The sequence below is a fragment of the Plecotus auritus genome, assembly GCF_963455305.1.
Source record: "Plecotus auritus genome assembly, chromosome: 1".
Lineage (NCBI taxonomy): Eukaryota > Metazoa > Chordata > Mammalia > Chiroptera > Vespertilionidae > Plecotus > Plecotus auritus.
Window position 1 is genome coordinate 118,403,492 of NC_137770.1, and position 17,280 is coordinate 118,420,771.

The 17,280-nt window shown below is 43.2% G+C and overlaps 2 protein-coding genes across 15 annotated transcripts in view; one reads left to right on the forward strand and one right to left on the reverse strand.

Annotated features, from left to right (window-relative positions):
* HCN4 (hyperpolarization activated cyclic nucleotide gated potassium channel 4) overlaps positions 1-8,659 on the forward strand; it is a 96,448-nt gene extending 87,789 nt beyond the window's left edge. Inside the window, exon 9 of the mRNA XM_080656994.1 lies at positions 8,582-8,659. Within this exon, the coding sequence (XP_080513120.1) occupies positions 8,582-8,617 (36 nt within the window). The 3' untranslated portion in view covers positions 8,618-8,659. The remainder of the gene's footprint in view (positions 1-8,581) is intronic.
* A 6,952-nt stretch (positions 8,660-15,611) lies between these two features.
* NEO1 (neogenin 1) overlaps positions 15,612-17,280 on the reverse strand; it is a 352,200-nt gene continuing 350,531 nt past the window's right edge. For 12 of the 14 annotated variants that reach the window (XM_080657714.1, XM_080657720.1, XM_080657718.1 and 9 more), the window contains one exon: positions 15,612-16,348. In XM_080657714.1, the coding sequence (XP_080513840.1) occupies positions 16,265-16,348 (84 nt within the window). In that variant the 3' untranslated portion in view covers positions 15,612-16,264. The remainder of the gene's footprint in view (positions 16,349-17,280) is intronic. The other 2 variants (XM_080657716.1, XM_080657712.1) reach the window with 2 other exon arrangements.

A 17,280-nucleotide genomic window follows, 5' to 3' on the forward strand; every position in this document is an offset into this window, starting at 1 on the left:
TATTCTATTCCATTGATCTATATGTCTGTTCTTGTGCCAGTACCAGGCTGTTTTGAGGACAGTGGCTTTGTAATACAGCTTGAAATCTGGTATTGAGATCCCTCCTAGTTTATTCTTCTTTCTCAGGATTGCTGTGGCTATTCGGGGTCTTTTTTTATTCCAGATGAATTTTTGGAGAGTTCTTTCTAGGTCTGTGAAATATGCCGTTGGTATTTTAATGGGGAGTGCATTGAATCTATAGATTGCTTTGGGTAGTATGGACATTTTGATGATGTTGATTCTACCAATCCATGAACATGGTATGTTCTTCCATCTGTTTATGTCTTCCTCTATCTCTTTTTACAGTGTCCTGTAGTTTTCCACCTATAGGTCTTTTACTTCCTTGGTTAAGTTTTTTCCTAGGTATCTTAATTTTTTTGGTGCGATGGTAAATGGGATTGCTTTTTTAGTATCTCTTTCTATAAGTTTACTATTGGTGTATAGAAATGCCATAGATTTCTTGGCGTTAATTTTGTATCCTGCTACATTGCTGAATTCATTTATTAAGTCTATTGGTTTTTTGATGGAGTCTTTCGGGTTTTTTATGTATAATATCATGTCAACTGCAAATAAGGACAGCTTTTCTTCTTCTTTTCCAATTAGGATGCCTTTTATTTCTTCTTCTTGTCTAATTGCAATGGCTAATACTTCCAGTACTATGTCAAACAGGAGTGATGAGAGTGGGCATCCCTGTCTTGTTCCTGTTCTTAGGGGAAATGGTTGTAGTTTTTGCCCAATGAGTATGATGTTAGCTGTGGGTTTATCATATATAGCTTTTATGATGTTGAGGTATGATCCTTCTATTCCCACCTTGTTGAGAGTTTTTATCAAGAAAGGGTGTTGGATTTTGTCAAATGCTTTTTCTGCATCAATTGATATAACTATGTGATTTTTATCTCTCAGTTTGTTTTTGTGATGTATCACGTTTATTGATTTGCAGATATTGTACCATCCTTGCATTCCTGGAATAAATCCTACTTGGTCATGGTGTATGATCTTCCTGATGTAGTGCTAGATCTGATTTCCTAGAATTTTGTTGAGGATTTTGGCATCTACATTCATGAGGGATATTGGCCTGTAATTCTCTTTCATTGTGTTGTCTTTGTCTAGTTTTGGTATTAGGGTGATGCTGGCTTCATAAAAGGAGCTTGGAAGTGTTCCTTCCTCTTGAATTTTTTGGAATAGTCTGAGGAGGATAGGTTTAAGTTCTTCCTTGAACGTTTGGTAAAACTCTCATGTGAAGCCATCTGGCCCCGGGCTTTTGTTTGCCGGAAGCTTTTTGATGACTGCTTCAATTTCTTCCATAGTTACTGGCATATTGAGCTGTTTAGATTCTTCCTGATTGAGTTTTGGAAGGTTATATTTTTCTAGGAATATGTCCATTTCCTCCAGGTTGTCCAGTTTGTTGGAATAGAGTTGTTTGTAGTATTTTTTAACAATCCTTTGTATTTGGGCGGGATCTGTTGTTATTTCACCTCTTTCATTTCTGATTTTGTTTATTTGGGTCCTCTCTCTTTACTTCTTGGTGAGCCTGGCTAGAGGTTCATCAATCTTATTTATCCTTTCGAAGAATCTGCTCTTGGTTTTGCTCATCTTTTTTATTGTTTCTTTGGTCTCTATGTCGTTTATCTTCCCTCTGATCTTTATTATTTCCTTCCCTCTGCTTACACTGGGATTTTCTTGTTGCTCTTTTTCTAACTCTTTGAGTTGTAGGGTTCGGTAATTTATTACCATTGTTTCTTGTTTTTTTGCAGTATGCTTGTACAGCTATGAACTTCAGTCTCAAGACTGCTTTTGCTGTGTCCCATAGATTTTGGATTGTTGTGTTTTCATTGTCATTTGTTGCCATGATGTTTTTTATTTCTTCCTTGATCTCTCTGGTAACCCAGTCATTGTTTAATAGCATGCTGTTTAGTCTCCATGTGTTTGATTTCTTTGGATTGTTTTTATTGTAGTTGATTTCCAGTTTTATGACACTGTGGTCTGAGAAGATGCTTGATATGATTTCTATCTTCTTGAATTTGAAGAGACTTTGCCTATGTTCCAACATATGGTCTATCTTTGAAAATGACCCATGTGCACTTGAGAAGAATGTATATTCTGTGGCTTTGGGGTGAAATGTTCTGAAGATGTCAATTAATTCCATCTGGTCTAGTGAGTCATTTAGGATTGCTGTTTCTTTGGTGATTTTTTGCTTAGAGGATTTGTCCAATAGTGATAGTGGGGTATTAAAGTCTCCTACTATGATTGTATTGCTGTCAGTCTCTCCCTTGATATCCTCCAGGAGATTTTTTATGTATTTGGGTGCTCCTGTATTGGGTGCATATATGTTTACCAGAGTTATTTCTTCTTGTTGGATTGCTCCCTTTAGTATTATGACGTGGCCTTCCTTATATCTTGTTATGTCCTTCACTTTGAGATCTAATTTGTCAGATATCAGTATTGCTTCCCCAGCTTTTTTTTCATTTCCATTCGCCTTGAAAACCTGTTTTCATCCCTTCACCCTCAGTCTGTGTGCGTCTTTTTTTCTGAGGTGGGTTTCTTGTAGACAGCAGATATATGGGTCGTGTTTTCTTATCCAATCCGTTACCCTATGTCTTTTGATTGGGGCATTTAATCCATTTACATTTAAAGTTATTATTGATAGGTACTTATATGTTGCTATTTTTATTCTTTACCCTGTGTTCCTTCTTTGTTTCCTATTTCTTTCTTTCTTTCTTTTTTTTTTTTACAGCAGACACTTTAGCATTTCTTGCATTGTTGGTTTGGTGGTAATAAATTCCCTTAGTCCTTTTTTGTCTGTGTAGCTCCTGGTTTCACCTTCAATGTTGATTGATAGCCTTGCTGGGTACAGTATTCTTGGATTCAGACCCTTCCTTTGCATTACTTTGTAGATTTCATTTCATTCCCTTCTGGCTTGATGAGTTTCTGTTGAGAAATCTGTTTCTAGTCTGATGGGGGTTCCTTTGTATGTAACTTTCTGTCTCTCTCTTGCCGCTTTTAAGATTCTTACTTTGTTGTTAGTGTTTGCCAACTTAATTATAATGTGCCTTGGCGTCGGTCTTTTGGGGTTCATTTTTCTTGGGACTCTGTGAGCTTCTTGGATTTGTGTGGGTTTTTTTCTTCCCTGTATCAGGGAAGTTTTCTGTCATTATTTCTTCAAACAGGTTTTCTATTCCTTGCTCAGTTTCCTTTCCTTCTGGAACCCCTATTATGCGGATGTTGTTTTGTTTCGTGTTATCCCAAAGTTCCCTTAGGCTCTCCTCCTGCTTTTTAATTTTTTTTTTTCTAGAAGCTGCTCTACTTGGGTATTTTTTCCCATCTTGTCTTCTAGCTCACTGATGTGGTCCTCTGCTTCTTCTAGTCTACTCTTGATGCTTTCTATTGATTCCTTTACAGCAGCGATGTCATTTTTCATTTTTTCTTGGTTCTTCTTCATTTCCTTTTGGTTCTTACTCATATTATCAAATTTGTCTTCCATTATTTTCAGCCACCTTATGACCATTTCTCTGAATTCTTTCTCTGGAAGGTTGCTTGCCTCCATTTTTTTACTTCCTTTTCTGGTGATGCCTGCTTTTCTTTTATATGCGGGCTGTTTCTTTGCGCGCCCCCCCCCCCACCCCCCCCACACGGTCTCTCTTCTCCGGATGTCTGGTTATGTACTTCTCTCTCTCCTTATCCCAGGTGAAATCTGACCTTTTTGTGGTGGAGTGTAGAGCTCCTCTGAATCCACGTGTTTGTGCCAGTTGGGGACCAGTGTTCTGGGGCTCACAGCTGTTCGGTGGGTGCCGCAGTTGTGGATTTTCTGGCTTCCGATAAGCTCCACTTTCCCTTTCAAGATGGCACAGTCTCCACGTTTGAGCCCATAGCTCCGGGAGGGGACCCAGCCGCAGTGGGGGCTGCCCAGTCAGGGGAATCCCGTCTAGCAGTCCCCCACCTTCTCCTGGAGTTTAGCTGTCCCTTAACTTGCCAAGAAACACTCCTCATGTGACCCTCAGTTGGTCTTTCTTTCTGCTCTGGGACAAGGCTCGGAACACATCTGTCTATTCCACCGCCATTTTTTTTTCTCCCTAAATATATTTTATATATAATATATATACAAAATCCAACTATATACTGTCTATAAGAGACATACTTTGTTTTCAAAGGCACAAATAGGTTGAAAGAATGTGAAAAGATGTGTCATACAAACATTAGCCAAAAGAGAGCTGGACTGGCTATGCTAATTATCAGACAAAGTAGACTTTAAGACAAAGTTGTCACTGAAGACAAATGATATGTTAAGATAATAAAGGGTCAATCCATCATGAAGAGTTAACAATTATAAACATATATACCTCTAACAACAGAGCCCCCAAATTAATAAAGCCAACCTGGCATAAGGGAAGGGAGAAATGAACAATTCAATAATAATATTTGTAGATTTCAATACTCCACTTTTAATAATGAATAGAACAACTGGATAGAGAATCAGCAAGGAATATAAAATTTGAACAACAATATAAACTAATGAGCTCCTAACAGGCATCTAGAACAGTCCACTTAATAAGAGCAAAATACATATTCTTCTCAAGTCCACATGTAACATTAGACCATGTGTTAGGCCACAAAACAAGTCTCAATAAATTTAAAAAGATTGAAATCATACAAAGTATGTTCTCTGACCACCATCTAATAAAATTAGTAATCAAAAACAAAAGAAAATGTAGAAAATGTACAAATATATGGAAATTAACAACTTAAAAAAACACAAATGGGTCAAAGAGGAAATCACAAGGACTATTAGAAAGTAAATTGAGATGAATGGAAACAAAAACACAATATACTATAATGAATTTATGGGGTGCAATAAAAGTAGTTTTCAGAGGGAAATACATAGCATTATGTTCCTATGTTTATGAAAAGATCTTAAATCAGTAACCCAAACATTCTCCTTAAGAAACTAGGAAAACAAAAGCAAACTAAGAAAGGCTAGCAGAAAGAAGAAAATAATGAAGATTAGAGAAGAGATAAATGGAATAGAGAATAAAAAAAAATTATCATCATCAGAAAAGATCAACAAAATTGACAAATTTTGATAATTGACAATTGACCCTTTTGGAGACCATGGGTGATTGAGTCCATTTCCAAATGCGATATAATAAGAATGTGTGCTCTCTCTTTGAATAACGTGGATGTATACAGAATTAAGAGTGCTGTGAAAGTAAGCCCAGAGATCATTTTTCCCTCTGGTAATTATGATTCTGGGATAGATTTATTATTTTGAAACTTTCCAAGTTACAAATTTTTTTATTTCTGCGAGTAAACTTGAAATTGCAGTTTCTTTGATATAACAATCTTTAACAAAGATCTGAATAAGTGTTTAAAGAAAGTTTTTATTGGCAAATGTTGCAATTTTTCCTCATTAGGGGAATCAAATTAGCTTTCATTCTATATTAAAGAAGATAGATTTGTAACTTGCACCTCCCAAAAATCTCAACTACACTACTAAAAATGAAGGACACACACACACACACCAAGAGAGAGAAAGAGAGGAGAGAGAGAGAGAGAGAGAGATGGAGAGAGAGAGAGAGAGAGAGAGAGAGAGAGAGAGAGAGAGAGAGAAAGAGAAGCCTCAAAATACTAACCTCAGGAATGAAAGGGGAGATATTCCTACCAACCTTTAAGAAATAAAAAGGAATGTAAGGGAACACTATGGACAGTAGCATGCCAACAAATTAGACAACCTAGATAAAATGAACACATTCTTAGAAACACACAAACTACCAAAACTGAATCAAGAAGAAATAGAAAATCCGAGTAGACATATAACAAGCAGAGATATTAAATTAGTAATAAAACTCCCCATAAAGAAAAGCCCAGGACAACCTCACTGGTGAATTCTATCACATGTTTAAAGAACCACACCAATCTTTCACAAACTCCTATAAATGTAGAAGAGGAGGAACACTTTTCTTATTCTATGAGGCCAGTATTACACTGATACAAAAACCAGAGATGTAAAAAAATAAAACTACAGATCAATATTCTTTATGATTATAGACACAACAATCTTCAACAAATTTTGAAAGGAGCTGAGGATTTTTTCTTTAATTTTCAAGCAGAGAAGTTGCCTGTCAGGCTGCCCTTCGGTGTCATTCCCTGACAGGATGATCCCCCCTGGGCCACACTCACACAAGTTTGCCTTGCAGCACAGGTGGCTCCACTCCCTGCTTTCAGGTTTCTGGTATTGGGCTTTTCCCAAGGAAAGTGCCCGCCTCCCTTTTGGTTTACCACTTGGGTTCAGCTTTCTGGTCCTCTGTTGGGGAATTCCCTTGCTATCTTTTGATCAAATACTTGAAAAGCATTTCTGTTGTAATTTGACCAGTATCTGAATTGCCCCTGTTTTTCATAGGGACTGCAAACAATGCTAAAAGAAACACCATTTGCTTTCTCTGGGGAACCTCCACCATTCTCAGGGTCATTATTCTGTGACCCCCAGACTATGCAGTCAGTATTGGAAGTTCCTTCCTTGCTTTGCCCAATCACTTTGTCAGGTGTCTTAGCATTTTCCTGCTGGGTGGTAATTTCTGTCAAGTGTCTGAATGCATCAGCATGGGCTGTTACTCATTGTGCACCCTCAGTGCCTGGCACACAGTAGAAATATTTATGAAACCAGGAATGATTTCCAGCTTCTTGGGTGAGGAAGACCCCTTTCTATCCGGCCCCAAATATTCCTTCTCGCACTCCACCTGCCCACACCAAGATCTATTTGGTTTTAGTTCCAACAAGTTTTTCCCTTCTGTGTGTGTCTAGAATGTTCACCAGCTGGTTCTCCTGTCATTTCTGAGGCAACGTTGCTTATGGGAGCCTGATCCATCATTTTGCCTTCAGGAATGGATCCCAGCTCCTTCTTTCAGAAAATCCCCCAGAATTCAGTGAGACCTAGGTTTTGAGTTTATGAAAGGAACCCACCTTATTTTCAACTCTCTAGGCCTGACCCCCACCTGTGGTACCTGACCAATCAAATCCAGCTTGGCTGGGCACAGAATTGCCCTTGTAGTGACCCAGGGCTTTGGGGAGGATAGTGCCAGCTCAATGCATCCTCCAGATCCTCCCCAGTGGCCTCCTGGGGCTCAGGGGCTTCATCCAATCACAGGAAGCTGAGCACAGTTCCAGAGGCCCCAAGCTCAGTGTGATGTAGGATGGTTCTCTTGAAGGTGCAGTGTTGATGGTCACATGAAGTGGGCAGCTTCTCGACTCTGCAGTGGCTTCCTCTCTCACCTGATAAATAGCTTCATATAAATTCCTAGACTCAGCTCAGCCTTATCGCCTCTGCAAAACCTTTCTGAGTATATGCTCTCAGAAATAATTCAGACTTTGTCAAATTCCCCTAGCACCTGGCCATCTTCCTCACCAGACAAGGGCATTAGTGAACACCTACAGTGCCAGGCACTGGGGTGGAGAATCCCAAAACAAGCAGGATTGTTTTCCTTCAGGAGTTACATGTATTGGAAGAGACAGAAATATGAATAAGAACAATCAGGAGACTGGATGGGTAGGCTGTATCATTAAACATGAGTAGAAATTTATCAGGCAAACAAAGCCAGGAGTGAGAGCAAGGGGAAAGAGAGCACTGAGGCAAAGGGAATAGTAAGAGGTTAAATATCATGACTTATTCTGTAAATGTAGATTGCTCTGTATTGTTAGGGCCAAGTTTGGGTGAAAGGATTAAGTGGAAAATAGAAGCAAAGAGGCACACAGGGCCACATGGGACTCCATTCTGCAGGGCAGGTGACAGGGGGAGCGTGGGATGGGGATGGGGGTAGGGAGCTATTGCACAAAATTGAGCAGGGTAGAGAGAGTTCAGATTGGAGTTAGAAAAATCTCTTCCACAGTTGTGTAAGGCTAAGGCTGGTCAGGGGCAGGGTTCAATGAGGAATTGGCCCAACGACAAAAGGAGCCACTTTGGGAGACACTTGAGAGAAAGAGCTGCAGGATTTGCTGAGCCATGTGCTACGGTATTGAGGAAATAATTTAGAATGGCTCCTAAATTGCCCCTTTGGAGGAATAGGTCCACAGAAGGTAGACCTATTAACAAACTAGCATGCATACCTACAACAGGGTGATGGGCTTGCTACAGGACACCGATATGCTGGGTGCGGACATGTAAAACGATTGCAGTCCAGACACTAGCTGAGGTCTTGACTCTTAAAATCCGGATAAGATTTTAAGAATTCCAATCTGATTGGAATTCACATTTCTTTGACCTGTGAAAAGTCTCATCCTCTCCCCTCTGTCCCCTGGATTTTCTGTGAATTTTCAGGTTTAGATTCTTTTGATGACTTCTGGCTCAGAGTAAACCGGTTACATTCACGGTCACCCTCTTCATGCCAGACCATGCTCTATCCAGACGCCCCTCTTTGGGGAAGCCAGTCTCACTCAAGACTTCCTGCACATGGCAGACATTCTACAAGATGTGGGGAACTAGAGGGGGTTACAAAAGAGAAGTGCAAAGAGCAAACAGTGTTGACGTTACCTCTCATCTTCTCATTTTAAAAAGCCCTTTGGGGAGGAACCAAGATGGCGGCATAGGTAAACACCTGAACTTGCTGTCTCACACAATCACATCAAAACTACAACTAAAAGAAAAATCGGATATCATCCAGAACCATGGGAAGTCTGGCTGAGTGGAAGTTATACAACAAGAGGGAAAGAGAAAAGTGCATCTAGACTGGTAGAAGGTGCAGAGGTGCAGAGGTGCAGAAGAGCGAAGGTATGGAGGCACGTGAAGAAATGGGCTGGCCACTGGGTACGCTGTGGTCTTTTTCAATCAGGAAGGAGATACAAACTCCTGACTGCTCTGAATTCCAGTACCAGGAGAGACTCTGGGGACCCATTCAGGGAGAAACTGGACTGTCTGGCATCAGGCCAGAACACGAGGGCAGCTTTCTCTCAGAGGTGGTCGCAGTGTTCATTGTTCCTGCATGGGGCCGCGGGACACAGAAACCCAGGGACCTATCGGGGCAAGGCCAACAGGCAACCATTGCTGTTTGCACCACCCAGTGATTCCCTGAGACCACAACCCACCCAATTTACAACCCCACCCAAGCTGTGCACAGAGGCATTTGCATATGAATGACCTGGCCTTTTGCAACCTAACCTAACAGGCTGCAGCTGGGTCAAAGAACCCCAGAGCTTCCAAAAGGAGGCCTAAGGTTCATCAGCAGCCTGCATTGCTTCACAGCTGGGCCTCATCTGGGCACCTCCAAACCCCAAACTAAGAGGAGGAATCTGCAGATCTCTCTGTAGCTCCTGCTGGGTGGCCTCAGGCAGTGGCTGACTTTGCACCTCCTTGGAGATCTAAGAGCCAGTGCACCCAGTGGTCAAAGTGAGACCACACCAGATTACAACTCTTCACATCCATAAGCGACACACTCAGGGGGCAGACTCAGTGAGCACCAAAGCCCCATTAAAGTAAGTCCTGCCCCAAAAGGGTGTTAGCAGCACAGCAGTTCTCCCATTGTAGACACAACTGGTCCTCACAGCCAATTGGCCTGGAGGTCAATTCCTCCCAGTGATATCAACAGCAATCAAGGCTTAACTACAACAAGACTGTGCACACAGCCCACAAAGGGGTGCACCAAGATTGTCCACCCCAGGTAATTAGGGAGGCTGAGCCACTGGGCCCTATAGGACACCTAGCACACAAAGCCACTCTATCAACACAGGGAAGCAGCCAAAAGACAGAGACAAAGAAACAGGTCACAAATGAAAGAAATGGAGGAAAGCAAACTACAGGATATAGAGTTCAAAACCACAGTTATAAGGTTACTCAAGAATCTTCTAGAATTTAGTGAGACTCTCAAGGATATGAAAAAGGACTAATTAGAAATTAAGCATACACTGACTGAAATAAAGAATAATATACAGAGATCCAACAGCAGACTAGAGAATCCCAAGAATCAAGTCAAAGATTTGAAATATGAAGAAGTAAAAAACACCCAACCAGAAAAGCAAAAAGAAAAAATAATCCAAAAATATGAAGATAGTGTAAGGAGCCTCTGGGACAACTTTAAGCGTACCAACATCCGAATTATGGGGGTGCCAGAAGCAGAGAGAGAGCAAGATATTGAAAACCTATTTGAAGAAATAATGACCAAAAACTTCCCCTACCTGGTGAAAGAAATAGACTTACAAGTCCAGGAAATGCAGAGAACCCCAAACAAGAGGAATCCAAAGAGGACCACACCAAGACACATCATAATTAAAATGCCAAGGGCAAAAGACAAAGAGAGAATATTAAAAGCAGCAAGAGAAAAACAGTATAGTTACCTACAAGGGAGGACCCATATGACTGTCAGCTGATTTCTCAACAGAAACTATGCAGGCCAGACGGGAGTGGCAAGAAATATTCAAGTGATGAATAGCAAGAACCTACAACCAAGATTACTCTACCCAGCAAAGCTATCATTTAGAATTGAAGGTCAGATAAAGAGCTTCACAGATAAGAAAATGCTAAAGGAGTTCATCACCGCCAAACCAGTATTATATGAAATGCTGAAGGGTATTCTTTAAGACAGTGGTTGGCAAACTCGTTAGTCAACAGAGCCAAATATCAACAGTACATCGATTGAAATTTCTTTTGAGAGCCAAATTTTTTAAACTTAAACTTCTTCTAACGCCAATTCTTCAAAATAGACTCGCCCAGGCTGTGGTATTTTGTGGAAGAGCCACACTCCAGGGGCCAAAGAGCTGTATGTGGCTCTCGAGCCGCAGTTTGCCGACCACGGCTTTGACAAGAGGAAGAAGAAGAAAAAAGTAAAGATAAAAATTATGAACAACAAAGTGTTGTGGAGCGAGCGTGAGTGAACGACCACTGGAGTTCAGACCAAATTAAAATTTAGGGAGCCTTTATTAGCTGGCCAGCTGGCCAGCCAGCCAGCCAGTGACTGCTCTGCCTTTCTCCACGCAGGGAGTCCAGAGAGCAGCCCCGACCCTTTGTGCAGGACCACTTTTAAGCACATTAACCACATCCTGTTTTTGCAGAGCAAGTAACCCAAGACAAAACAGTTTTTCCCAAGCAACGTCAGGATCATGTCATTGACGACCATGTTATTCACAGGGTCATCCTGTTCTTCAGAAAGCTGACAGTGTTCTATGAAAGAAGGCCTATGTGCTGGATAGGGCCCATGAGACTGTATCTCAAGGCCTGGCCTGGTGTCAGCACTGACAACTCTATCTGGGGCATAGTCCACGGCCTCTCTGGAATGGTAGTAGTAAGCATGCTCAAAAATTCCCACTCTCCAACACAAAGTGACAACAAATACATATCTATCAACAAGTGAATCCAAAAATCGAGTTAATAAAAAATATGATAAACAGAATAAACTGGTGAATATAATAGAATCAGGGGCATAGAAAGGGAGTGGACTGACAATTCTCAGGGGGAAGGGGGTGTGGGAAGAGACTGGACAAAAATCGTACACCTATGGATGAGGACAATGGGGGAGGGGGTAAGAGCTTGGGGTGGGGTGCGAACCGGGTGGAGGGGAGCTATGGGGAGAAGAAAGAGGGACAATTGTAATAATCTGAACAATAAAGATTTATTTAAAAAATAATTTAAATTAAAAAAAAAAAAAGCCCTTTGGGGCACCTCAAGGACAGCCATTTCACATCGGGGGACATTCCCACTAGCATCTCATTTTCTCACCATCTTGTTGATTATACCTGCTGCCAATGTTAAGTTCCCAGCCCGAGATATTTCAGGAAGTTACAAATTCCTCTTATTCTCTAGTGCAGCAAGAGCTCTCTCCGACCCTGTCTGAGCTCAGCTTTAGGCCATCTTTTCATTTCTGAACTCATCAAATTCCTAGTTGACTAAAAGAGTATTTTGAGATGAACATTATTCATTCTGCTTAGCGGGTAATCAGAGTTTTAAATATCATTTTTTCAACATTAGATACTTTTAAAGATTATTATTTTATTATATTATTTTCCTTCAATTACTGTCTTCCACCTCTGACCCTAGCCCCCCTGGTAGCTGGAGACCCAAGATGAAGAGTTGCCCAACTGCTGTCTGGGCCCTTCATCTGTGTGGGTAGGGCTGGCCCTTCATGGCGCCTGCTTTTCCACCCCCTGCCCATACCTTTTCCCCATCAGAGGGCTGTTCTCTAGTCTCTCTGCTCATGAGACCACACCCCTGGCAGGAAGGTGGCTGAAATTGGGAGAGGCTTTTGGCTTGGAAAGAGGGCATTTCTTCTTCATAGAGAGCCTTGTTCTTAATGTTCATCCTAGACCAATCTGGAGGACATCCTTGCCTTGGTTCCCAACACCCAGTTGGTTGTTGTGACACCAGGACCATTTCTTACCACTCTGCCAGGCAGACCAGTCTTTGTATGGTCCAAGTTCATCCCAGGACACCAAAGGGCCATGGCTGCTAGAATGGAGGGTTCTGACAACAGTGTCACTAGGGACCTACTGTGATGCCTCCAAGTGGACCTGGGGTGCTGTATGAGTGGGGAGCTTTCCAATACACTCCAGGCCAGGTCTTCCTGTCTGTCCATCCAAGATAATATTTGCTGTTGTCAGAAATTGGTGCTGGCATCAGGCATTGGGAAGGGAGTGAGAAATGTGTTCTCATTGCCTTTACAGTCCAGTGTAAAAAGACTGACAGATATATCAGTGTGAAATGCATAGAGTTCCACCTATGGATGTGGAGGAGGCAGCACAGGGGTCTCTAGTTAAAAAAGTAGCAGCAGTGGAGTGAATTCCAGAAAAAGTTTCCCAAGCAGCTTTCCATGGTTGGGGTGCTGGGTGCACAGCACGTGAGTCTGGGCCTGGCGGCTACGGCAGGCTAGCACAGCTTTGGCACTTGGAGCTGTGACTCTACCCTGAGGCCAGCAGGGCACCGCTAACAGGAATGACGGGATGCAGGTTTCATAAAATACACTTGGCAGCAGAGCAGATGAAGTCCCAAGGGCCAAGGGAATAGTTAGTAACAGGACACTGGGCTCTGCGTCCAGCCCTCACTGTACTGCAGTTCATGGAGGCAGGCCTATGGCTGTGTGTTCATCACCATTCTGAGCCCAGACCTTCGTGCTCCATGATATTTTAGTGCTATGGACTGAATGCTTGTATCTCCTCAAATTTATGTTACATCGTAATCCCCAATGTGATGGTGTATGATGGTGGGGCTTTAGGGAGGTGGTGAGGTCATGCAAGTGAACCTTCATGAAATGGGATTAGTGCCCTTATAACAAGAGACCTCAGAGAGCTCTTCCTTTCACCACGTGAGGACACAGTGAGAAGACATTTATGACTCCATGAACCAGGAAGCAGACACCAGCAAAACTCTGGTACCCTGAGCTTCCCCGACTCCAGGATTTTGAGAAATAGATGTTTGCTGGTTAAGACGTCGTCAATGTATTTTTGTTACAGCAGTCTGAGCTAAGGCACGGAGCAAATGCAGTCAGGTGAGGCAGCCTGGGAAAGGCAGGGACTCCTTGTAGATACCTGCTCTAGGTGCCACACACCCGAGAGGAGGGTTGGGAGTGGAAAGGCCCAGGCCTAGTGTGAGTGCTCTGTCCTGTGCCAACAGATCAGCTGCTGCACAGGGCAATGCCACAGCAGGGACTAGGCCCACACACCCTTCAGCAGCGGCTACACTTTTCTGCTGGACTTTCTGACAGAAGTCACCTGTGGCTCCTCAGTCCCTGCTGGGCAGCAGTGAGGGGTGGGGACAGGACTTATCTTTGGGGCTAATGGGCAACCTCTGCCTGCAGCCTCCTGGCTCTCTGTCCACACCTCCACACTGTCCTGAGAACTCCTGCCTTTACAGTTGTGAGGGAAATGGTGAAGTCAATTTGAGGCTGGGAAACAGGGGACCCCCGAGTTCTGTTTTCTTAAGGAAAAAGGAAAATAACACTTAGACCAGAGTTTGAATGGGTTAAAAAAGTGTATTGGATTTCCAATACTAAATAAAAACATGAAATTGTTTTTTAAAAAGCCATAGAGTTTACAGCATCAACTACAGAAAAGGCCAAACAAGTGTGTACAGCAAGTAGTCCCAGCAGCCCTTGAGGGCCCCTGCAGGCAAAAAGGCGCAGACATATCTGTTCCAGATGCTCCCAAAGGAAGCTACTGAGCAGCTGCTCACCTATGACATTATAACACATACAATGGCTTCGTTTAAAAAACCACAGGAAATGTAAGAAAATGTATTAAATTGTGAAAAGGTGCAATTCAGAATAGCTTCCTTTTTCTTAATTCTAAAAAAATCCCAACTTTGAGCAGTTTATTTAAAAATAGTCCCCCACCCGCCCCAGCTTTGTGGCAGTGTCCAGGTACCAAGGCCCTGAGGTAACAGGTGTTAAGATTCATGGGAGGAAATGCCCTGAACACCGAGCATGTTTCTTTGGGCGAAGGTGAGCCAGTTCCTGGGGAATCAGCCGCCTGGTGCCGGAGTGCTCTTTTCAGGGTCAGTTTAAGTGCACCGGCTTCGCAGAACCCTGCCTGGTAGCACCATCTGTGAGCAGGGGCACGGCAGCAGGAGTTCCAGCACTGCACTTTTCATTGCCCCAAAATAATTAATACAAAGAGTTCATCGGCTAGAGCAGCGGTTGCCAACCTTTCAGACCTCATGGACCACTGGTTGGCGACTGCTGTTCTCTACTGCCTTCCACATTCTCTTGGGGGAAATGCCTGAAGGGCTTTCCTGTATTTTTTCATAATATATTCTTAATATTAAAAACAAACAAACAAACAAAAAACCCCAACACCTCAGCTCCTTACCTTTTTAAGAAAAAGAAAACAAGCATTATTTGCAAAGGCAAAGGCTTCTGTGTGTGGCCAGGCCACTCAGTGTACCTCAGAAACCTCCTGCTGCTCATTCTAACCAGGGGCTTAGCTGAGCTGCTGGATGGAGGAGGGGCAGCTGCCTCCTGTGCCCCTCACCACTGTCCCTGTCCACTGCTACTTGAAGAACCATGTTCAGAAAGAAGTGGGAGCCTCAGGGGTAAAGCAGCTCCTGCAACATGGAAGGGAGAGTTGGGCTGGCTGAGGACAGGAACTGGAGAGATGCAAGGAGTCCTAAGTGGAAACAAAGTTCCTTCCTTAACCCTCAACTTTCCCAATGGGAACAAATGACAAAAGCAGGAAAAAGGCTCACCCTGTTCTCTGACCGCCCAGGAGCGGGGCTGCCCTGTCTGCAATACCCCTGCAAGTGGGAGTACAGTACCTGACTGCTCGGCATGGGCACTCTCATCAGGATCTGACCAAGACACAAAGCAGCTAAATCCTCGAACCCACCTATTGCACAGAAGAAAATTTTAACTAGGTCCACATGAAACTCCAGTTGCAATTTAGTGACAATAAAGATGGACACGCCAGGAAAGGACAATAACGTAGATGCTTCCATTCTCCGCAGGCTTCTTAAAGAAAGTACAATGGAAACACACACAGGAACTCAGCAGCCCCTCCATTTCCTATTCCCAACCCTCCCTCCCACCCCAATACTGAAACTGCACAGAAGCAACAAACAAGTCCTTTCAATGTTACATATCATTCAAATAGATCTGTAATCTCACAGTGATGAGAGAAGAAAGTCAGGCCTTTAATAATTATAATTAAAAAAATAATAAAAAAGCTTACAAACAGCAATGCAACATTTCCTCCCCCCTCAAAGTGATGGGTTAACAGCTGGTAGAGGATGCAATGACTCATAATTAAAAAATAAAAACAAAAAAACAAGCCTACCCCTGGAACAACCCACGCTGTTGATGACTTTCCATACATAATTCAGACAAGTCAAATGTCAACCACTTGTGGAGAACACCACGACTTCCTTGGTTTTAATAGTGTTTTTCTTCTGAAGGTAAAATAGGACGCAAATAAAATTGTACATAAATGCCAATGTCTACACTCTGTAAAGGCGATGAAGTCATAGCACGAAGACACAGCCTGACCACAAAGTGAAAGGGAGGCTGCGTTTCTTGCCTCTTCCTTAGACACAAAACTTTGGCCCATGGTGCCCGGTCCTACAGTGTGCCAGCAGGTAAAGGGAAGCTGCCTCGACATGGGCTTCTTCCGGGCTGACCAGAAGCAGCCCCACGCAGGCGCAGGCTTGTCTGCATGTTCACGCTGTGTTCTTAAGTGCTGTCTCTCATCCTCTGTACAATTCCTTGTTTCCAAGCTGAGTCCCAAGACTTCTAGACTCAGTTCTGGAGTCACGTCCTGGTGAAGGACGTCATGCTGTCGTGATGGCGTTGAGGTCCTTCATTAGTCCTTCCAGGTGGGCCATCTCTTTGGTCAGCTCATCTGGTTCATAGCTCTAAGGAAAAGAGAACACTGTTACTGGGTGTGACCCGAGGAGCCATCCAGAAGACGAGCCCAGAGAGAGCCTGAGGGTCTGCAAAGTGCTCCGAGAGACTAGATGATGGAAACCCCGCTGGCCCAGAGGGGCCAGACTGAAGGAGGTGCCAAGGCCACTGAGCTCCCAAGCCAGCAACCACTCATTTCTTCACAATGCAAAATGCCTATCCTCTGACATACTCTGTCCAGAATAACAATCTGCTCCGTTTGTCTACGTCTCTGTCACAATCAATATGTCCCATAACCTCTGGGCTCCAAGCTTTCCTCTTAAAGAGTCCTGTAGTTGGAAATGCAGAGTCAGACATATTTATTGGAATGTAAGAGGGAAAAATCAAGGAGAGGTCCTGTTGATTTTTTTTAATGTATATTTTTATTGATTTCAGGGGAGGGGGGAGGGAGGGAGGGAGGGAGGGAGAGAGAGAGAGAGAGAGAGAGAAACATCAATAATGAGAGAGAATCACTGATGGGCTGCCTTCTGCATGCCTCCTACTGGGGATGAGCCCATAACCTGGGCATGTGCCCTTGACTGGAATCGAACCCGAACCCTTCAGTCCGCAGGCCGACGCTCTATTCACTGAGCCAAACCAGCTAGGGCGGCCCTGTTGATTTTTGGTGTGAAAGCTTCCTTTTAGGCACCTTCCCCTCCAGCATCCTGCTCAGAAAATGTCAGGAAGTGGGAGTGAAGAGTGAAAGAACACGTGGATGACTTAAACCAAGAAAAGAGGACCAGAGAGAGAGAGGAGACTAAAAAGAGGGTGGTGGTGGGTGGGGGAGAAAAAAATCACTAGCTGGGCTGGTGAGATAAGCTAATCCAAGATACATCAGAGTGAGTATAAGAGAAAGCAGATCGAAGCTTCTACACAGTTCCTGGCTCAGAGAGATGCTCCATCA